The sequence below is a fragment of the Anastrepha ludens genome, chromosome 6 (assembly GCF_028408465.1).
Source record: "Anastrepha ludens isolate Willacy chromosome 6, idAnaLude1.1, whole genome shotgun sequence".
Taxonomy (NCBI): domain Eukaryota; kingdom Metazoa; phylum Arthropoda; class Insecta; order Diptera; family Tephritidae; genus Anastrepha; species Anastrepha ludens.
This window is the reverse complement of record NC_071502.1, coordinates 28,781,164-28,800,305: the sequence shown is the minus strand read 5'-3', so window position 1 is coordinate 28,800,305 and position 19,142 is coordinate 28,781,164. Positions and strand designations below refer to the sequence as shown.

Sequence of the window (19,142 nt, the reverse complement as noted above, 5' to 3'; positions counted from 1 at the left end):
GGCGTTTTTGCTGTGCTTTTTTTGCGCTATTCATTATTTTCTTCTCGCTCGTGTTATTGTTTGTAAAAAACAAAAAATTTGTGACGCTGTTGGAAATAAAATCAACTAAGGATAAATTCTAGTGTTTGTTGTATTTTATTATCAGTCACACTTTCAATTGTTATTTTGTGTTGGACTTTGCTTCAGTGCAATTGATTAAATATTAAGTGGTCAAATATTGTATGGAAAAATATTTACTCATGAATACAAATCGAAAAATTAGAAGTTTATTTTCCAAGTTGTGCTATTAAGAATTGATGTAGGCATTGAATAAAATAAAAAAACAATTTTTAAATTTTCCATACAAATTACAGCGCCAATTTGAGTACTCCCTATTATGCACTGGTTTGTATTTACATATGTATATTAAACTCAAATGATAAATAACAGATGATAAATAACCTGAAGGGGAGAAGGCACTCACTCAGTTTACCATCTACATTTGATTGTTGTTAGATTGTAACTCATGCATGCACAGCCGATAGTAACCGATTTTTTTTTTGTAATAGCATAGCAATAAAAAGTTGCCTTTATAAGAGTAAATAAAAATCACAAAACATTACCTGCTTAGAGTAACGTTTTGAAGCGCCTGCAGCCTACTCAAATACCTCCGAGTGCATCTCTGCCATGAAAAATCTCCTCAAAAAACCACAATTCGCCGTTCGTAGTCGGCTCAAAACTGTAAATCTCTCCACTTGTGAAACAACATTAAAACGCACGCCACAAATGGGGAAAGATGCTCGGCCAAACACCTAACAGAAGTGTACGCGTCAATTATTTATTTATTTTATTTTTACTTAAGTTATTTGGTTAATTTAAAAATAAATATAATATTCGTCATATGAGCGCCGCGACTATAAGTTACATGGTCTATTCGATTCGTATAATATTTGACTACTTTTTTCAATAAGTCTGAATAGCAATTCTAAATGCGCTCAATTTGCATAAAATGCGACGCCGCCGATGGTCATTTGGCTTCAATGCTTTCAGGTGTTGTATTTTATAGGCAGGCATGCCAAGATTCTTCATAAGAGTCACAAAATGGTTCCACGAAGAATAGTAAATGAGGTTCCCTTGTCGCACAGTGGTATCACAAAGGACCTGTTGTAAGGTCTGGAGAGTTGGCCGACTACCACCACAAGATCTTTACGTAAAATTTCCAACTAGTCGAAGGAAACAGGCCAACAATTTGAGAACGACGACGAATCGAGATTTCGACTTCATTTTCAACACTTCGCTCGATGAACGAAAAGATTTTTTTCAAAGTAAATTTCGACAATTTGCAAGCTTGTCAATAGAGTTTGTCATTCACAGCTGCCAAACCGTAGTTCTGGATATCGATAGTTCTCATGCAGCTAAAATAAAGGGTAATTTTTTGGACTGTATAAGTAATAGCAATTCTACTCTTTGACCCAAATTAATATTTTTATTTTTGAAAAAAAAAAAAATTCTGAATAGTTTTGATTTTTATTATTTTATTAAAAACCACACCAAAAATTCAAATATTTTTGTTTTTTTTGTAAAATATTGTGAAAAAAAGTCTTAATAGTTTTGATTTTTATTATTTTATTAAAAACCACACCAAAAATTCCAATGTTTTTTTTTAAGTATTGTAAAAAAAAAATTCCAAATAGTTTTCATTTTTATTACTTTATCAAATACCACACCAAAATTGCGATTTATTTCATTATTTATAGTTTTTATCATTTATTGACGCCTAAAGCGCAATAAAATCAAATAAAAAACTTTAGTTAAAAAATTATTTTGATATTCAAATTTATTGCATTTTAATCAAGTTCAACCCTTTTGCGTTCAACCGCAAAGCACAACAAGTTAAAGTTTATATACATACACATATTTATATATATAAATAACGTATTTCCATTTTTTTTTAATTTGCAAATGAATTGAGCACAAGGAAACCATAAAAATCACGCAGTCAGCTCACCACCAAATTAACCATTAGCCAAGGCGAACTCTGCTGCAACTAATACAGTCTAACTAATAGTTCAATATAAAATAATAAATCGAAATTATTGCACTTGAATAGCTGTCAATCGTTCTGATACAAGTATGCAAGTATACATACATACATACACACAGGTATAGGTAGATTGCATGCCACGTAAAATTTATTGAATACTTGCCGATAATCCATTTATTGGTCGTGATAAGAATTTATTCATATTGAAAACGTCAAACGGCACTAACACATACATAAGTACATATAAACTTACATATATAATTAATATTGTAAATTAGTTGAACTGCAATGCAGACAACCATATTTTTTGTGTTAATCCATCAGCGCATGCAAAGGCTTGGAGTTCTCTGTTTAGTACTGTTTTTGTTTTTGTTTTTTTGACAGCTATTACAGTTCGATAATGTCTCTACAGTAGTTCGGTAGACAATTTTCAATTTATTAAATAAAATATATACAGTGAACTCTCTTTCTCTCTCACCGGACACCTAAGGGACTGAAAAATTTGTCCGCTTCTGAGAAAAGTGTAGAAAAAGTTAATATGTTATGGGAGGGTCAAGGTGTTATGGGAGGGTTAAGGTGTTATGCGAGGGGTTGTTCGCTCAAGAGAAAAAAATTTAAATAAAAAAAATTCTCAAGGATTTAGGATATCAACTGAAACAGATGTCCGCTTATGTTAGGAGTCGCAGTATCGCCCAGTAGCTAAAGATCAACTACAAAACAGTTTTAAATTTTAAAAAATTTTACGCAAAAAAAATGGATTTCTTTTTCCCCAAACTAATATTATTTATTAGCCGAAGATTTGTATGAAATAAAGAGACTAAGGCTAGAAAATATTTACTAAAGTCGTTTGACTGTTATTTTTTTAATACAAGCTTGTGTTGGGAAATTTTCTGGTACGACACATTTGTTTTCTTCTATCTATTTTTTATTTAAAAAGCCGCAAGATGCTGCTAAATTTTAAAATTTTGTTTTGTTAGTTATAATTTTTCGCAAGTTTTAGTTTGATTTGCATATAAAAAATTTCGTGCTGCCGCGTTAAAAAAAAATTAAAATTAAAACTTTTTTTATTATAATATGAAAAAATGCCATTCCACTGCTTTGTATCATCGATTTCCTAAATAAGAAAAAGATATCAAAAAAAGTTGTTAGCTACAAAATTCGAGGATTTTCTTCGATACCAAAGACTACCGAAAATTTGCTTTTTATGAAAGAAAAATTTCAACATCTTATGCAGAAAAAAGTTATCAAAAATCAACGCTAATTTTAATAGATTGTAAACTTACACTGCTTTATACTAAAACTTAATGGGCATATCCAGAGGTTTTCTAAAGACTCTGATTAAAATATTTAAAATTTTGATAATAAGTTTCTGAAATTTGTGAATTTATTGCGATCTTATTAGTTTTATGAGTTTTGTACGAAGTTTGACATTTTTTTATTAGATATTTTATTTTATTTTTATGAGAAATTTACGAAAAAATTAGCATGGAAAATATTGCGAATATTCTAAAAAGTTGAAGTGGTTTAAGCATACGCGTACTTTAAATTTTGGGAGGCTCAAAATTCATTTTAGCTGTGCTGTGCTCTAAATACTTTCTTTCTTATGATTTGATGTATAGTCCGAAACAGCTAGCAACGATGTTGAAAAAAAAAATATATAAAAAAAAATAAAAACTAACAAAAAAAAAGTAATAATGAAATAAAATTAAGAAAACAAATTTATTAAAAAAGAAAAATAAATAAATAGAAAAAAATGATAAAATAAAAAGAATATAAAAACGTGATTTAATAAAAAACAAAAAAAATAAACAAAATACAAAAAGCAAATAAAGAATAAAAAAAAGAAAAAAATAGTTATAAAAAAACTAAATAAATAGAAAAAATCTATATATATAAAAAGAAGTTACATTTCCTTGATAATCTTATAACTCAAGAACGGGCTCACCTATCCAAACCAAATTTTTAGGCTTTGTTTGGACTATTCAGTAGATGGTTTGTGTTTTAAAATTTTAAGAATCGGATACCAGGGTCTCGAGAAATAGGCCAAAACGTGAACCCGGGTAACCCTAGGATGTGTTTGTACAATATGGGTAGCAAATGGAAGCTGTTGATGATTTCTATAGTATAGAGTATTTTTCGTACCGTTCTGTGACTAGGGTCTCGAGATATAATCCAAAACGTGGAACCGGGTAACCCTAGGATGTGTTTGTACAATATGGGTAGCAAATGGAAGCTGCTGATGATTCTATAGTATAGAGTATTTTTGATGCCGCTCCGTGACTAGGGTCTCGAGATATAATCCAAAACGTGGACCCGGGTAACCCTAGGATGTGTTTGTACAATATGGGTAGCAAATGGAAGCTGCTGATGATTCTATAGTATAGAGTATTTTTGATGCCGCTCCGTGACTAGGGTCTCGAGATATAATCCAAAACGTGGACCCGGGTAACCCTAGGATGTGTTTGTACAATATGGGTAGCAAATGGGAGCTGTTGATGATTTCTATAGTATAGAGTATTTTTCATACCGTTCCGTGACTAGGGTCTCGAGATATAATCCAAAACGTGGACCCGGGTAACCCTAGGATGTGTTTGTACAATATGGGTAGCAAATGGAAGCTGCTGATGATTCTATAGTATTGAGTATTTTTGATGCCGCTCCGTGGCTAGCGTCTCGAGATATCGCCCAAAATGTGGACCCCGATAACTTAAGGATGTGTTCGTACAATATGGGTAGCAAATGGAAGCTGTTGATGATTTCTATAGTATAGAGTATTTTTCATACCGTTCCGTGACTAGGGTCTCGAGATATAATCCAAAACGTGGACCCGGGTAACCCTAGGATGTGTTTGTACAATATGGGTAGCAAATGGAAGCTGCTGATGATTCTATAGTATAGAGTATTTTTGATGCCGCTCCGTGACTAGGGTCTCGAGATATAATCCAAAACGTGGACCCGGGTAACCCTAGGATGTGTTTGTACAATATGGGTAGCAAATGGGAGCTGTTGATGATTTCTATAGTATAGAGTATTTTTCATACCGTTCCGTGACTAGGGTCTCGAGATATAATCCAAAACGTGGACCCGGGTAACCCTAGGATGTGTTTGTACAATATGGGTAGCAAATGGAAGCTGCTGATGATTCTATAGTATTGAGTATTTTTGATGCCGCTCCGTGGCTAGCGTCTCGAGATATCGCCCAAAATGTGGACCCCGATAACTTAAGGATGTGTTTGTACAATATGGGTAGCAAATGGAAGCTGCTGATGATTCTATAGTATCGAGTATTTTTAATGCCCCTCCGTAACTAGGGTCTCGAGATATAGACCAAAACGTGGACCTGGATAACCCTAGGATATGTTTGAACCACATGAGTATCCATTTCGGCAAAAATGTAAAGCACTTATGGATTTAATTGTGAAATTATATGTATTTGGGGAGGTGCGTTGCCATATGTACTCCATCGAATGGCAGAAAAGGGGATTGCCGCACGCACATATACTAATTTGGCTGGTACATAAAATAACTCCGAATCAAATCGATAGCCTTATATCAGCTGAAATTCCTAACCACACTGCTGATCCTGGGTTATTTCAAGTTGTCGAACCGATTGACACAAAAATTTTAGAGTCCTTTTCTATCTTTGAGGAGGTGGTTTGTGTGAAGTTTGATTGAAATCGGTGCAGCCGTTCCTGAGTTATGATATTTTATGTGAGTAATGGTTTCCTCTCATACGAAATGCCCGTATGGGAAAAACAATAACAAATACACAGCCGCTTATGAGCGTTTCTGTTGTACTGTTGTGGTTGTAAGTGTATTATGTTAATATTAATTTTGGGCGAAAATATAATAAAAACTGGAGCATTCAAGGAACTGGAAAAACATTTTTAACTTTATTTATTTTAGCATAATTTATTTAGCGTAAAAAATTGAAATGGAAATTAAAGAATCAAAGTTTAATTACAAGTTTTTATCGGCTCTTTCACCTTACCTGTATATAGGTGACCACTACAATCAAATTTTAAAAAAGTACAGAAAAGGCTATTGTGACATCTTTAGAAAGTATGTTGAATGAAAAAAATCAACTAATTCAACTGTTTAAACATTTTACGAGTTCTATAAAGAAAACTTAATATGAAAAATTCCTTGCGATATAAAAAAAACATTGTATGTATGGTGGTGCGAAGCCCACTGGGTGATGCTAGTAATTAAATAAAAAAAAAATAAAAAAATGAATTAATAAAAAGCAATATAAAAAAATAAAACAGGTAATAAAAATTAAAAGCAAAAATAAAAATAAAAAATGAAAACAAATTTATAAAAATAGTTCCATACAAATTCACCCGCCCTAATCTAAACATATTGAAATTTAAATATACTTAAATAGAAAAAAATTTAAAAAAATTAAAAAAAAAAACAAAGTAAAATAAAAGTTCCACACAAATTGATACGCCCTAATCTAAATATAATAAAACTTAAATAGAAAAAAAAGTAAAATGAATAAAAAAATTTAAAAAAAAAGTAAAAATAAAGTTCCACACAAATTGACCCGCCCTAATCTAAATATATTGAAACTGAAATATATTTAAATAGAAAAAAAAACATAAAGAAATTAAAAAAAAACTAATTAAAAAAAATAGTTCCATACAAATTGACCCGCCTTAATCTAAATAATATACATTGAAACTTAAATATATTTAAATAGAAAAACAATATACAAAAAATAAAAAAAAAAATAAAAAAAAAGTAAAAAAGGGTCCATACAAATTGACCCGCCCTAATCTAAATATATTGATTTTTAAATATACTTAAATAGAAAAAAAAATAAAAAAACATAAAAAAGTAAAGAAAAAAAAATTCCACACAAATTGCCCCGCCCTAGTGTATATAGATTGAGACTTCAAACAACCGCTGCTTGCGTTTGGTTTAAGTCGTCACTAAAATCACTGATTTTGTTTTTACCAATTGCCTTCCTCAATATGAATTTGGCTTCTAGTGCAGGGTTCGGCCCTCAGTTAGACACTCAATATTGTTTGTCGGCGCTGCAGCGTGGCACATTTGTTGAATGACAAATGCTTAGGTGAATAGCAAATGTGTTCAGGTGAATCGGTCAACTTGACCGCAGCAAAATTTTTTTTTGCAAGTTGGACAGGTTAATCAATATGCGGGACGAGTAGTCGGCCCGACTTTGTGTCTTTTCATGTACGCATGTATGTACCTGTATGCATGCACCACCGGCTTTTGTGTGTGTGTGTGTGTGTGTAGGGTGCACAATTTCGCAATAAATTCGTAGCTAGCACTTATAGCTCCCTGCAGATGTTGAGGGGCACGTCAAAATGACCACCTACACGGCTACATACTAATACACTAATACTTTTATGTATGCACACTTGTGTAAAATAATGGAAACGGACGGACTGCCAAGTTTTAAGTATTCTGTTTTGCTGTATTTAATTTTAATTTTTTAAGGATAGTGCAAAACAAACTACAAAACTCTAACTCAAAGCTCCTAACTTTGTACGAAATTCGCAAAAATTTTTAGAATTAAAAAAAAAATATCAATATTTCTAAGTTTTTATTCGGAATTTGGGAAAAATTCTGGTTATGTAGCTTTATAACCCATTCAGTATCAGCAATCAATATTACCAAATGTAGACGCAAATTTAAAGTGGTTCAAAATTCTCCTTGATTTTTGACAATTTTTTTTTCGCGGAAGTGTTGCGCATTTTCTTCCCCATAAAAAACTGCGAAATATGTGTTTTATGTGGAAGAAAATTGGCAACATCGCACACAAAACAAAATTACACTTTATTATTATTTTTATTAATATTAAATGGGCTACAAAACTGCATACTTAGAGATTTTTTTAAACATTCTGATACAAAATTTTCAATTTGATGACAATTTTTTTTTTTGTTAAATGTTTGACATAAAACAGTTTGAAGCTTTGAGTTACATGACTTTTATTGTACACGGTACTATAAAAAATAAATAAATAAAAATTTACTGTATAAAAAATGAAAGGTAAATACCACAAAAAAAAAATCGTCAAAACCTCATAATTGGCTAGGTTTCTATTATTTTGACCACAGGTGTGCGAGACGTCTTGTCACGAGTGGGGAATTTTTTTAAAGCTCTATCATTGGGTGGCTTACTAAGCACTTCTAAATGGCTTGAATATATTTTTGGCACGTGTAACTATCGCATCGCATTTCTGCATATACACTCGCAACCTAATTGAATGTGAAAGGAAGCAGCAAAATTGGAAATATGAATTAAATATGAAATAAAAAAATTGTTTATTCAGAACAGTTGAGTGAAAGAGATTTCAAATAAAGCAACACGCGCTCTGTGTCTACCTGCCGACGTGCACGCAGCCTTCGAGCCATTTGAAGCTGTTAGCCAAAATTAGAAATGCTGCTTTAAAACTATAAAACGAAGCGCACACACAAAATTTTACATTTCAATTTGTATACAAAATGATTTTGATTTGCAGAACAGCAACTGGTGGTTGCTTAGCAGTTGCCGTTGTTGTTGTAGTGCTATACTGGCTGGCGAGACCTCAGGGCTATCGCGTACAGTTGTATTTGTTGTTGATGACAGCTGACTAGCTAAAACAAAAGCAATAATTTTCGAATGCTATGCGCTAGTTCGTTTGTAACGCCTTGGCCATTGGTGTGTCGTTGTTTTTGTATATGCAAAAGCAGCCGGTTAACAATTAAAAATTGCTCGATGATTGCCAAGCTGACAGGTAAAATGATATAAATTCAAGATTATTTAAAAGCGAAAATAGAAACGTTGAGCAAAGCAAAGTAAAATAAATGAAATAAAATAAAGAGTAAAACAAAATAACGCAGGACAAAACAAAGTGAAATAAAGTAAAACAAAACAAAGTGAAATAAAAAAAACTAAAACTGAAATAATGTGAAAACTAAAATAAAATTTTGTGTAGAGTAAAATGGTAACATAAAATAAATTCAAAGATAAAATTTAATAACAAAATAATAAAATAAAATAGGACAAAAAATTGGTGAAATGGTTGAAGTGCCAGTCTGGCACTCCTCAAATAGCACTAAAGCCCCGTTTTGATAAAATAGGACAAAGTAAAATAAAATAAATTAAAATTAAATTAAATTCAAATACAACAAAAAATAAATAAAACGAACTTAAATACAGAAAGTAAAATAAAGCAAAATAAAATAGAATTGAAGTAGTTCAAATTGAAATTGAAATTAAAATTAAATAAAATAAATAAAAATTAAATTAAGTTATACGAACAAAAAAATATGGAAATGTGCGGCCAAAGCTCATTTTTTTTCGCCGAAGCGAAGCCGTAACCGAATTGAAATTTTGTGGCCGAACTCAAATTTTGTAACCGAGTATGGTTGAAGCCGAAGCCGAAGCCGAAGTGGAAGTTCTCCATTTAAAAACAAAATGAAAGAAAATCAGATAAAATGAAATAAAAATTAAACTGAATTAAAAAACTGTAAAAGAAAACTGAATTAAAAGTAAAATATGGAAAGAAAAATCAAAAATAAAATTAAAGGTAAAACAAGAATTAAAATGAAATAGAAAAGTAAAAAAAAATTGAAAGTAAAAGTTAAATAAAATATGACGAAAAAATTAGAAAAAAAACAAAAATTAAACTGTTCAGTTTTTTTCGCCGAAGCCAAGTTGTAAGCAAATTTTCTTTTTTTTTGGCTCGAACTCAAATTTTGTAACTCAATATGATTGAAGCCGGAAGTTCGGTCGTTCTCTATTGAAAATAAAATGAAACGAGATAAAATAAAATAAAAATTAAAAATAAAATGTAAAAGAAAACTAAGTTAAAAGTAAAATAGGAAATAAAATTAAAAAAAAGTATTAAAACAAAAATTATATAAAATAAAAACTAAACAAAATTGAAACTTAAATTTAAAAAAGTAAAAAAATAAAAATGAAAAAGTAAAAATAAATAGATAAAAGTAAAAATAAATAAATTTTTTTAAAATCTAAAAATAAAAAAAGTAAAAATAAGAAATGAAATAAAAAAGGAATTAAGATGAATTAAAATTTAAATTTAAAAAAGTAAGAAACTGAACATAAAAGTACAGAGATAAAAGTAGAAATAAAAAAAATAAAATAAAATAAATTTAAAAATTTAAATTAGCATTAAAATTTTTACATATAAATTTAAATTTTATTTTATATTAGGTTTGTTTTTTTATTTTAATTTTTATTATTTTGTTTTAATTTATTTTAATTTTAAATTTTATTTTCTTGTTTTAATTTATTTTAATTTAAAATAAATTGAATGTAAAATAAATTTATTAAATTAAATTTAAAATAAATTTAATTGAAATGAAAATAAATAAATTAAATTAAAATTAATCACTTCAATATTTTATTTCATTCTATGTTTGGTTTTCTTAGTAAATACAAACATTCACATTCCTATGCGAGTGTAAGCAGAAATTACATCCGTAAACATTTTCAACTATGTAGTTCCCTTTACGCATTCCGCTTCTTTTCAATTTATTGACTATTTTTGAATTTTATTCTTCTTCCTTTTTGAATGTAGATTCATAGTTGTTTTAATTTTGTGACAAATTTGCATAGAGGTGTGTCTACGCGCTCCTTCCGAAGAATATGATTGGCAATGGATTTGGTATTCTAATTATCAAATAAAAACCACCTTTCAGATTTTAAATGCGTGCGCCACACAATCGACTATTTTTAAAAAACAGATTCAAGTTAGCAACATGTTTAGGGGTGGGTTATTAATTGCAAAAACAAAAAAAAAAAAAAACAAATTAACTATGCAAAATTGGCCATAAAAAAAATTCTCAATTTTGCTGTGTCATTAGGTTTTACTTCAAGGGCTATGCGATTTTAACCTTTTCACTTTAGGCTAAAAGACACGCGCGTACAGCCAGACGCGCCGACGACAAGCGCGCACCCTACACTCAGCATGCGCGTATAAGAGAATACAAATATCTAAATAATTCAATCAATTTAAACAGCAGAACTTGTTCACAGTTTAATTTTCAACACACAGCGTGTCTTCGCTGTTATTGTTATTAATGTGTTTTAGTAGAGCATTAGAAAATATTACATTAATTAATAGGGCACATTAGCTGCTGAAGTCTATGGAGCTTTTCCGCCGTTATTCTACATACTCACTTTCGGCAATGTATAGAATTCACAATAAAAATAAAAAAATAATTTAAACTTTAGAAATTTTCATGATTTTCATTTTTGCTTTTTTAGAACTGCAAATTTCTCTGTTTATTTCGATTGACATAACCCAACTTTTCAAAAGTTGACAATTACGACAGTTTCTTTTTAGTTTTCTGTCGTAGTTATACTTCAATCTACGCCATTTTGTTGTATATCATTCTAAACTTTTTCTAGTACTAAATGAGAAAATATAAGTTTGTATTGAGAAAGTGTGAATTGAATTTGAGACATGAATTTACGAATTCTCAACATGATTTTACATTTCTTAATATAAACTTAAATATTTCCAATATAATTTTATACTTTCTGATTTTGATATTTTCTCATTTTGAATTTACATTTTTTCATTATGATTTTACATATCTAAATTTCAATTTACACTTTCTCAAAACAAATCTTACACTTTCTCATTTTGAACTTGCATTTCTCAAATTCAATTTACATTTTCTCACTTCGAACTTACATTTCTTAAATTAAATTTACCCTTTCTCAATATAATCTTACATTTTCTCATTTTGAACTTACATTTCTTAACTTCAATTTATATTTTCTCAATATAATACAAATACAAATCTTACATTTTCTCATTATGAATTTAGATTTCTCAATTTCAATATCCACTTTCTCAATATAATCTCACATTTTCTCACTTCGAACTTACATTTCTTAAATTCAATTCACTCTTTCTCAATACAAATTTACATTTTCTCATTCTGAACTTGAAAGGTGTAGTTCAGTATTACATTGCAGTGCAATGTTTTCATGTTTATAGCCAACTTTTGCAGTTAGTCGCTCAAACCGACCTTTTACTTCATTGTCCAGTACTACAAATACGGCATTCCTCCATATATGGCATCGTAAAACACAAATTACTTTTAACTGATTAGCAATATTGAAATTTTGCTCGTGCTCTGCTAATCGCCTAAAATTACCCACTAACTAATTAGCCTATTAGCCTTTTGCTGATAAACCAAATTGTTTTATTATGTTTCGGTTCTATTGTCGTACAACTGGTCCGGCCCAATTCGAGCAATGTCCATAGGTAATGCAGGCAATAGTCCGGAAGTACAGTAATAATAATAAATAATTATGTTTTCATATACTGCCATATTTATTTAAATATTATATTGCTGATTTGCTAATTTTTTCTTATCTTCGTTTATTTATAGAAACTGCCTACGTCGCATTGCGCGTCACGATGAAACACAATTCTCCAAGGACAGTATCATTAATGTGATGGAGAAATTTCTGAAAAGTGTTAAAGTGATGGATGATACCATTCTGGTGCCATGTTTGCTTATGGATCGACAGGTTGGTTGGTGTAAATGCTTATATTATTTATTATTTTAAACCAGAATTGTTCACTCGTATAAGGGAATCTCCTGGTGTTTATTTTAGGGAGGGTGGGTAGAATCTGCGCAGGAGGAAGCGGACAGTGAAGAGAAGTTTGAAGTTAGTGGTTATCAAGCATTTTTACTATCTAAGCAAAGGTAGTATGTCATTCATGTGGACTAAAAAGCAAGGCTTAGAGATGAGCTCATATCGTTGCTAAGCAACAGCTCAACTGTTTCCATAGGCGGACCTAAACGGTGTATGAAAAAACAAAGACGATATCATAACAAGTCCAATGGCTAGATTAGCCCAGCCTACGTTGGCGGTTGTGCACTATGTCACTTGTGATGCCATATGGGGAACTTCTCGTGATATCTCCTATTAACGATATAGGTAGGTAGCTGAAATGGTTGAAGTACTGGCACTCCCCAAGTAGCTCTAAAGCGCCGTTTTGATACCATTATAAGACCGCCAACAGGCAGATATCTATAGCCAGCCAGAGCTGTTGATGTAAAGGAGAAGATTGATGGGATTTAGGTTGGAGCACTGCCGCAGGCTGTCGAAGAAAGAAGTAACCAGTGGCCTTAATTGTCTAGCTGGCAAACCTGGTCAGTTATAGAGAAAGTGCTCAACAGCCTCGTTCTTTAAAAGGTCTCCACAGCTTCTGCAATGGAGGTTAAATGCTGAAGTAGCTTTTTCGCGCTTGTCTCGAACGTTCAATGACTGGTAAACACAACTACGAGTTTGGAAATTGAATGGCGTGGAGTCCCCAGAACTTTGAGAGTCCCGCGTATATTATACTGGGGCCACTAGGTTTTCGAAATAGTACATGCAGAAATGGAGCTCCATGCATTCTGTGCTTTCCTGAGCAATAAGTTGTGCAATTCCCCTTTAACAACAGTCAGGAAGATGTCGATGAATCGGTAGGAGGCTTCTGAGACCAATTCAGTTCCCTTCCTGGCAAGCTCATCAGTATTTTCATTTCCCTCTATGTTCCTATGTCCTGGAACCCAAATCAGAGAAATATTACCTTCACACCCATGAGATTTGATCTTCTTACAGGAGTTGACTAGTTTGGCTCTGCCCCAGGGTGTCGTCAGAGCCTTGATCGCGGTTTGATTATCGGAAAAAATCTTGCATTATTCTGCAATTTAATAGATAAATAAATTGGCTGATTTAGAGAAAACCACTGTTCCGGCTCCCGATATCGTCTTGGAGCCATTAGTGCAAATAACAAATGTTAACCATTCAGAAACTTTTGAAGGCCCCTGACTTTCACCATGCTGAGGTCTTCCAACTCATTCGAGAATTGTCAACCTGGCCGAAACCATGTATAGATAAAGCAGGATAGCGGCGACTCAGAAGATGCAAACTCAACCCTTCCTCATCCTCATTTAGACAGCTTCTGCAGAAATCATGAGACTGTGCATCTATTCTCAGGGCATGTCTTGCCCTTTGTAACGGAAAATCGGTGCTCTAAGACTATGCTTACTTCGGCTTAGCAGAGCTGCTGTACGCTGCATTCAGAGTCGTCTGCGATTGTCGGACAATTCTGTAGCTGGGTTCGTCACGGCTTCCCGTTTTTCTTACAAATTTCTCAGAAATATGTAAGCAGCCGACATGTTTGTAAGGGTCTACTTATATTAATTTCTATGAACTCGTTATGAAGTTTGCTGCCGAGTATCGCTAGTTCAACGGTCCCACAATTCAGTGGCCAAGAACCCCTGTCACATTTGGGCGAATTTACTTAGGCTATTCATTAAGATATCTGCACCATTTCATGGCTGGCTTTGAGGTTGTCGACTGTTTCGTAAGGGATTTTATTGGCACCTGGGCTGCCAATGAAAATGTATAAATAGGTATCACCTCCAGGTATCGCACGTACTGTATCAGTATCACAGCTTTGATTATTGCCATCAGTTCAGCCTGAAAAATACCTCAGTAGTCGTGTCGTTGGCTGGATCATATCGTCCAAATGGATCCAAACGCTACCGCTCTGAAAGTGTTCGATGCGGTACCTGCTGGTGATAACAAAGGAAGAAGGCCGCCTCTGCGTTCGAAATATCAGGTGGAGAAGAACTTGGCTTCACTTGGTGTGTCTAACTGTTGCCGGTTAGCAGGAGAAAGAAACGACTGGCACACTTTGTTAAACTCGACCAAAATCGCGTTAGCGGTTATCGCGCCAATCAAGAAGAAACAGAAGTCGAGGAGACAAAAATTGAGAGGGATCTCCAGATGCTCGAAATATACATCTCGACCAAGTAAATGTATTTTCTAAAATACTTAAGGCATTTATTCTTTTCCGCAGTACTCCTTTCACTATGAGTTTACTTACTGAGAAATTGTAAAGTGGCAAACGGACTAGAGAATAGTGTCACACCCACTGCCAAAACTGCTCTTGCGTGTTCGTCTACGATCTTATTGACTGCGATACCACTGGGGCCAGGCATAGAACACAACATAACTGTACCATTTTTGCTACCAGAAACTAAAGGTTGTAACAGCGCTTCCAGGCTTCTTAAACGTAAACGCTCGAGAGGAGGGATCCTTAATGACTGCTTGGCTTTCAAAAAATTAAACTATAAATGTGCGCTTCTAACCTTATTTTAGTTTTTGGCTAGGAAAGGATTGCTGTATTACTAACACCTCAAGCCGGTGGAATATTTGTCCATTGTGATTGGACGCCTGATGATGTCACGCGTATAGTCCATATATACCTGACCCCGTTCCCTCATCCATCTTTGACACGTTTACACAAATCTGTTATCAAGATATGCGAACCCATTAACCGAGGAACCCATGGGTACCCATTGGGAGCTTATTGACCGAGAATAATGACTTTAAGTGTCTTGCCATATCACTTTTCCCTAAAAATTTAGCCAAAAATCTCATGCCTTCTCACACCTGGGGTATTTCCTAGGTATTCACATATAGGGTACTTCCTAGCAGGCATGTTCGAGACTTTTTATTATGGAAAGTCGCAAAAGATATTCAAATTGTAGCTCTTGGCTGCTGCTGCTTGTGTATTACTAATATGAGTTGGCGTTCATCCGACTTGTCATGCCGCAGTTTAAACAAAATTCTCATTGATCCTGTGGTAGAGAGGAACGCCAATCTTTATAGTTGATTTTAAAAGGGTGATTTTTTAAGAGCTATAGGAAAGTTTTTAAAAAAAATATACGTAAAATTTAGAAAAATGCATGCAATTTTTATTTAAATCGATAGTAAAGTCCATATAATTTAATGTTTGAAGATTATTCCATGCAAATGTTGACCGCGACTGCGCTTCAAATGGTCCATCCGCTTAGTCCAATTTTGGCATACTCTTTCCAATGTTTCGTGGCCCATTGACAGGTCCCGAAGTGAAATAAAATGTTCATCGAACTCGCCTCTCAACAAGTCCATTTTTGCGCGTGCTGTGTGGCATGTGGCACCGTCTTGCTGAAACCGCATGCCATGCAAGTCAAGCCCTTGCATTTTGGGCAAAAAAAATTTGGATATCATTTCACGGTAGCGCTCACCATTCACAGTAGCGTTACGATTCGCAGCATCTTTGAAGAAGTACGGTCCAATGATGCCTCCAGCCCATAAACCGCACCAAACTGTGACCTTTTCTGCTTTTCTGGATACATTGGTAGCTCTTCCAATGCTTCTGGCTGATCTTCACTCCAAAATCGACAACTCTGCTTATTTAAGTACCCATTGATCCAAAAATGAGCTTCGTCGCTGAACACAATTTTTCGATAAAAAAGTGGATCTTAAACTTTCTTAACAGAACACGTATTTTTATAATAAAGTTCAATGATTTGCAAGCGTTGTTCGTTTGTAAGACGATTCATGGTTAAATTATAGACCAAACTGAAGATGTTTGACAGTGAAACAAAACACAAAAGGTGGATCAGCTGTTTAAACCAACTGATAGTAGCTAAAAAATCACCCTTTAGTTTTTGTAATGCTATATTGTACTCAAAATTCATTCCTTTAAGAAATCCTTTAATTCCAACTATCCATTTTATGCCTTCAAATATATTTCATACTTAAGTAATTACATTTAACTTATTTTCCCCTTACCTGCTCTTTCATTTTAGGTCGGTGATAGCACAGACATTATACCAGCACCTGGCAAGAATTCCACATCCAATCAGCACACTCTTGAACATTCTGGTTCTCATGGCAAACGTAGCGCTGCACACTCCAAGAACGTACACGAATTCCTTAGTTCATCGGAGCTCTTCAACATCTACAACATGCTGAAGGTGCTCAAGACTGATTTGCTGTGGACGGGCAAGGATGAGTCGGAAGAAGATCACGAAGGCGTGTGTGATGAGCTACGCAACACTGAAATGGAAAATGTTCTATATGTGCGCTGCGATTCCACCAAATCGGATGCGGCCAGTGTGGCGAGCAGTAGTCAATCGGCCGAGGCCGTCGCCGCCGCTACCAAGAGTGTGGCAAATACAAATTCCAACACACTACCATCAACTATCGCCACCACCGCCACCATTACCGCAACCGCCACTACTACCAATAACAGCGCCAAAGGCCACAATCGTTGCCCATCCACCGCCTCAGTGGCCTCGATTGTCTCCACCACATCGGTGTGCAATCTGAGCGATTCGGAAAGTGAAATTTCCAATGAAAATGATTCGGGCATGGAATCGGAGGGCCATAAGAGTGACAATCGACCAAGCAGCACCGCATCTGTCAGCGGCAGTGATGATACTGACTCACGTGCCGCTGCCGTCGCCAATTCCACCGCCAATGCCGACAAAGCTACCGAATTGGCGAAACGCTGTCGACGACATCTGAACGGGCTCTACCAATGCTTAGAACAAATGACAGAGGCGGCTCACTATCTGACCGTCAGATACCAAAGTGATATTGGCCCAGTTTAGGGATAAACTGCCGAGTAGCGCAGGACCAAGAGAGATTGCACAAACTGCAGTGTAAGCAAGCAGCTTCAAACGAACAAATGTGCGGTTGTAGAACGTGAGCGCTGCGCGCACGCTTGGAGTGTGCAAAGAGTGGGGTGCCGTGTAGGGGGGTAGTCAGTCTTTTGGGGGGCGGGGTCTCATTAATGGGTTTTATGTAATAATTTAATACTTTTCTGTAACTTTTTACGGTTTTAGGGTTAGGACATTGGGAAGACGGTAATGTGATTACGCCGACGCCCACACAAACAACGGTGACTGCAATAAGATTGCCGATTGTTAAGTGAAATAATCAAAATACTAAAAACAGCAAGCGCCAATTTATTTCAATATCAAAAATTCTTATTGTTAGCCAATTGTGATGTGATGACTAAAGCCAATGGTGGTGCGAGTGTGTGTGTGTGGGCGTAATGCGTGAGGCTTTTGACTGTCTATTGTTTGTATGCAAAATATTTTCACAGTTTGTGTGTGTAGGGTATAAGCAAAGTAGGTAGTCTATAAATATTTAGTTTAAAAGAGAGACGATTTGAAAGGTAAACGAAAAAACACTGCAGAAAATTAAATGGAAATTTGTAATTAAAGTCAAAAAACTGTTGCATGCACATGTACAGTTACATATTTAGAGATATTATGGCAGCCATAACAACAACAATTATATTAAATTGAAAAACAGTCTATGATTTTGTAAAACACGTAAACGAGAAAGCAAAGCGAATGAAAAACAAAATAGCAGCCAAAAAAAAAAAAACAAGCACAAAATCAGCACTTTTAGCGTCAAAAATGACAAGTAGAAATTGTGAATATTGTACAAAAACAACAAGACACTATTTTTCCATATTTATGTGATAAAGCGTAGTATGCGGCGCCGCGCATTGCCAATTGTCTCGCACTCGCCTGGTTCGCTTGTTACGATATGAGGCCAATTTAATCAAAGGCTTGGCGATGAAGCCGGAAATGTGCGCGCGAAATGCATAAATAAATAAAAACAATAAGCTAACCGTATACGAGATTCAGTTTTTTTTATCTCTTAAAGATACAAATAAACACTGTACATGCATATGTTATATCTAGGTATGTATGTGTGCACATGCACATGAGTATATTTATGTGAATATTACAAAAACAAAACATGCATATTACGAACTTAAGGAGAACCATAATAAAGAAACCAAAGTTATAAACCGAAACTATGGGTGTCATTTTGTTTGCCAAAGGGAAAAGGGTGGCGCTTGAAAGGAGAAGCAGAGGTTGTGCGAAAGGTTAAGTATACAGGGTGAACGATATGAAGTGTTAACAATTCAAAACACCATAACTTTTTTGTGTGGAATTAGTTTTTATTGATTTCAAAGACAAAATTGTCCAAAAATTATTACAACTTTAACATATATCGTCCCCTTAGTATAACAATAGCCTATGTGCTCATAGGCTATTATTTTTTTTTTTTGAATTTTTGGATTCTCCATCGTCGATTTTATATGTGGTCAAAATTTTGTCAAATTCTAGTTCCACAAAGTGGGTCAAAACGTCAGTCAAAAAATAATAAATATTTACAGACATAACGAGATTTGAGTGAGAGCTACTTTCGACAAAAAGTTTGAAATTCATTTTCTCAAAGCATCCAAAAATTTATAGGCTAT

General features: G+C 33.9%; 1 protein-coding gene across 1 annotated transcript in view; it reads left to right on the top strand.

Moving 5' to 3' along the window:
* Positions 1-18,692, top strand: part of LOC128868614 (uncharacterized) — a 48,853-nt gene extending 30,161 nt beyond the window's left edge. The window contains exons 2-3 of the mRNA XM_054110905.1: positions 12,412-12,553; positions 16,663-18,692. Of these exons, the coding sequence (XP_053966880.1) occupies positions 12,412-12,553; positions 16,663-17,469 (949 nt within the window). The 3' untranslated portion in view covers positions 17,470-18,692. The remainder of the gene's footprint in view (positions 1-12,411; positions 12,554-16,662) is intronic.
* Positions 18,693-19,142: the final 450 nt, after the last annotated feature.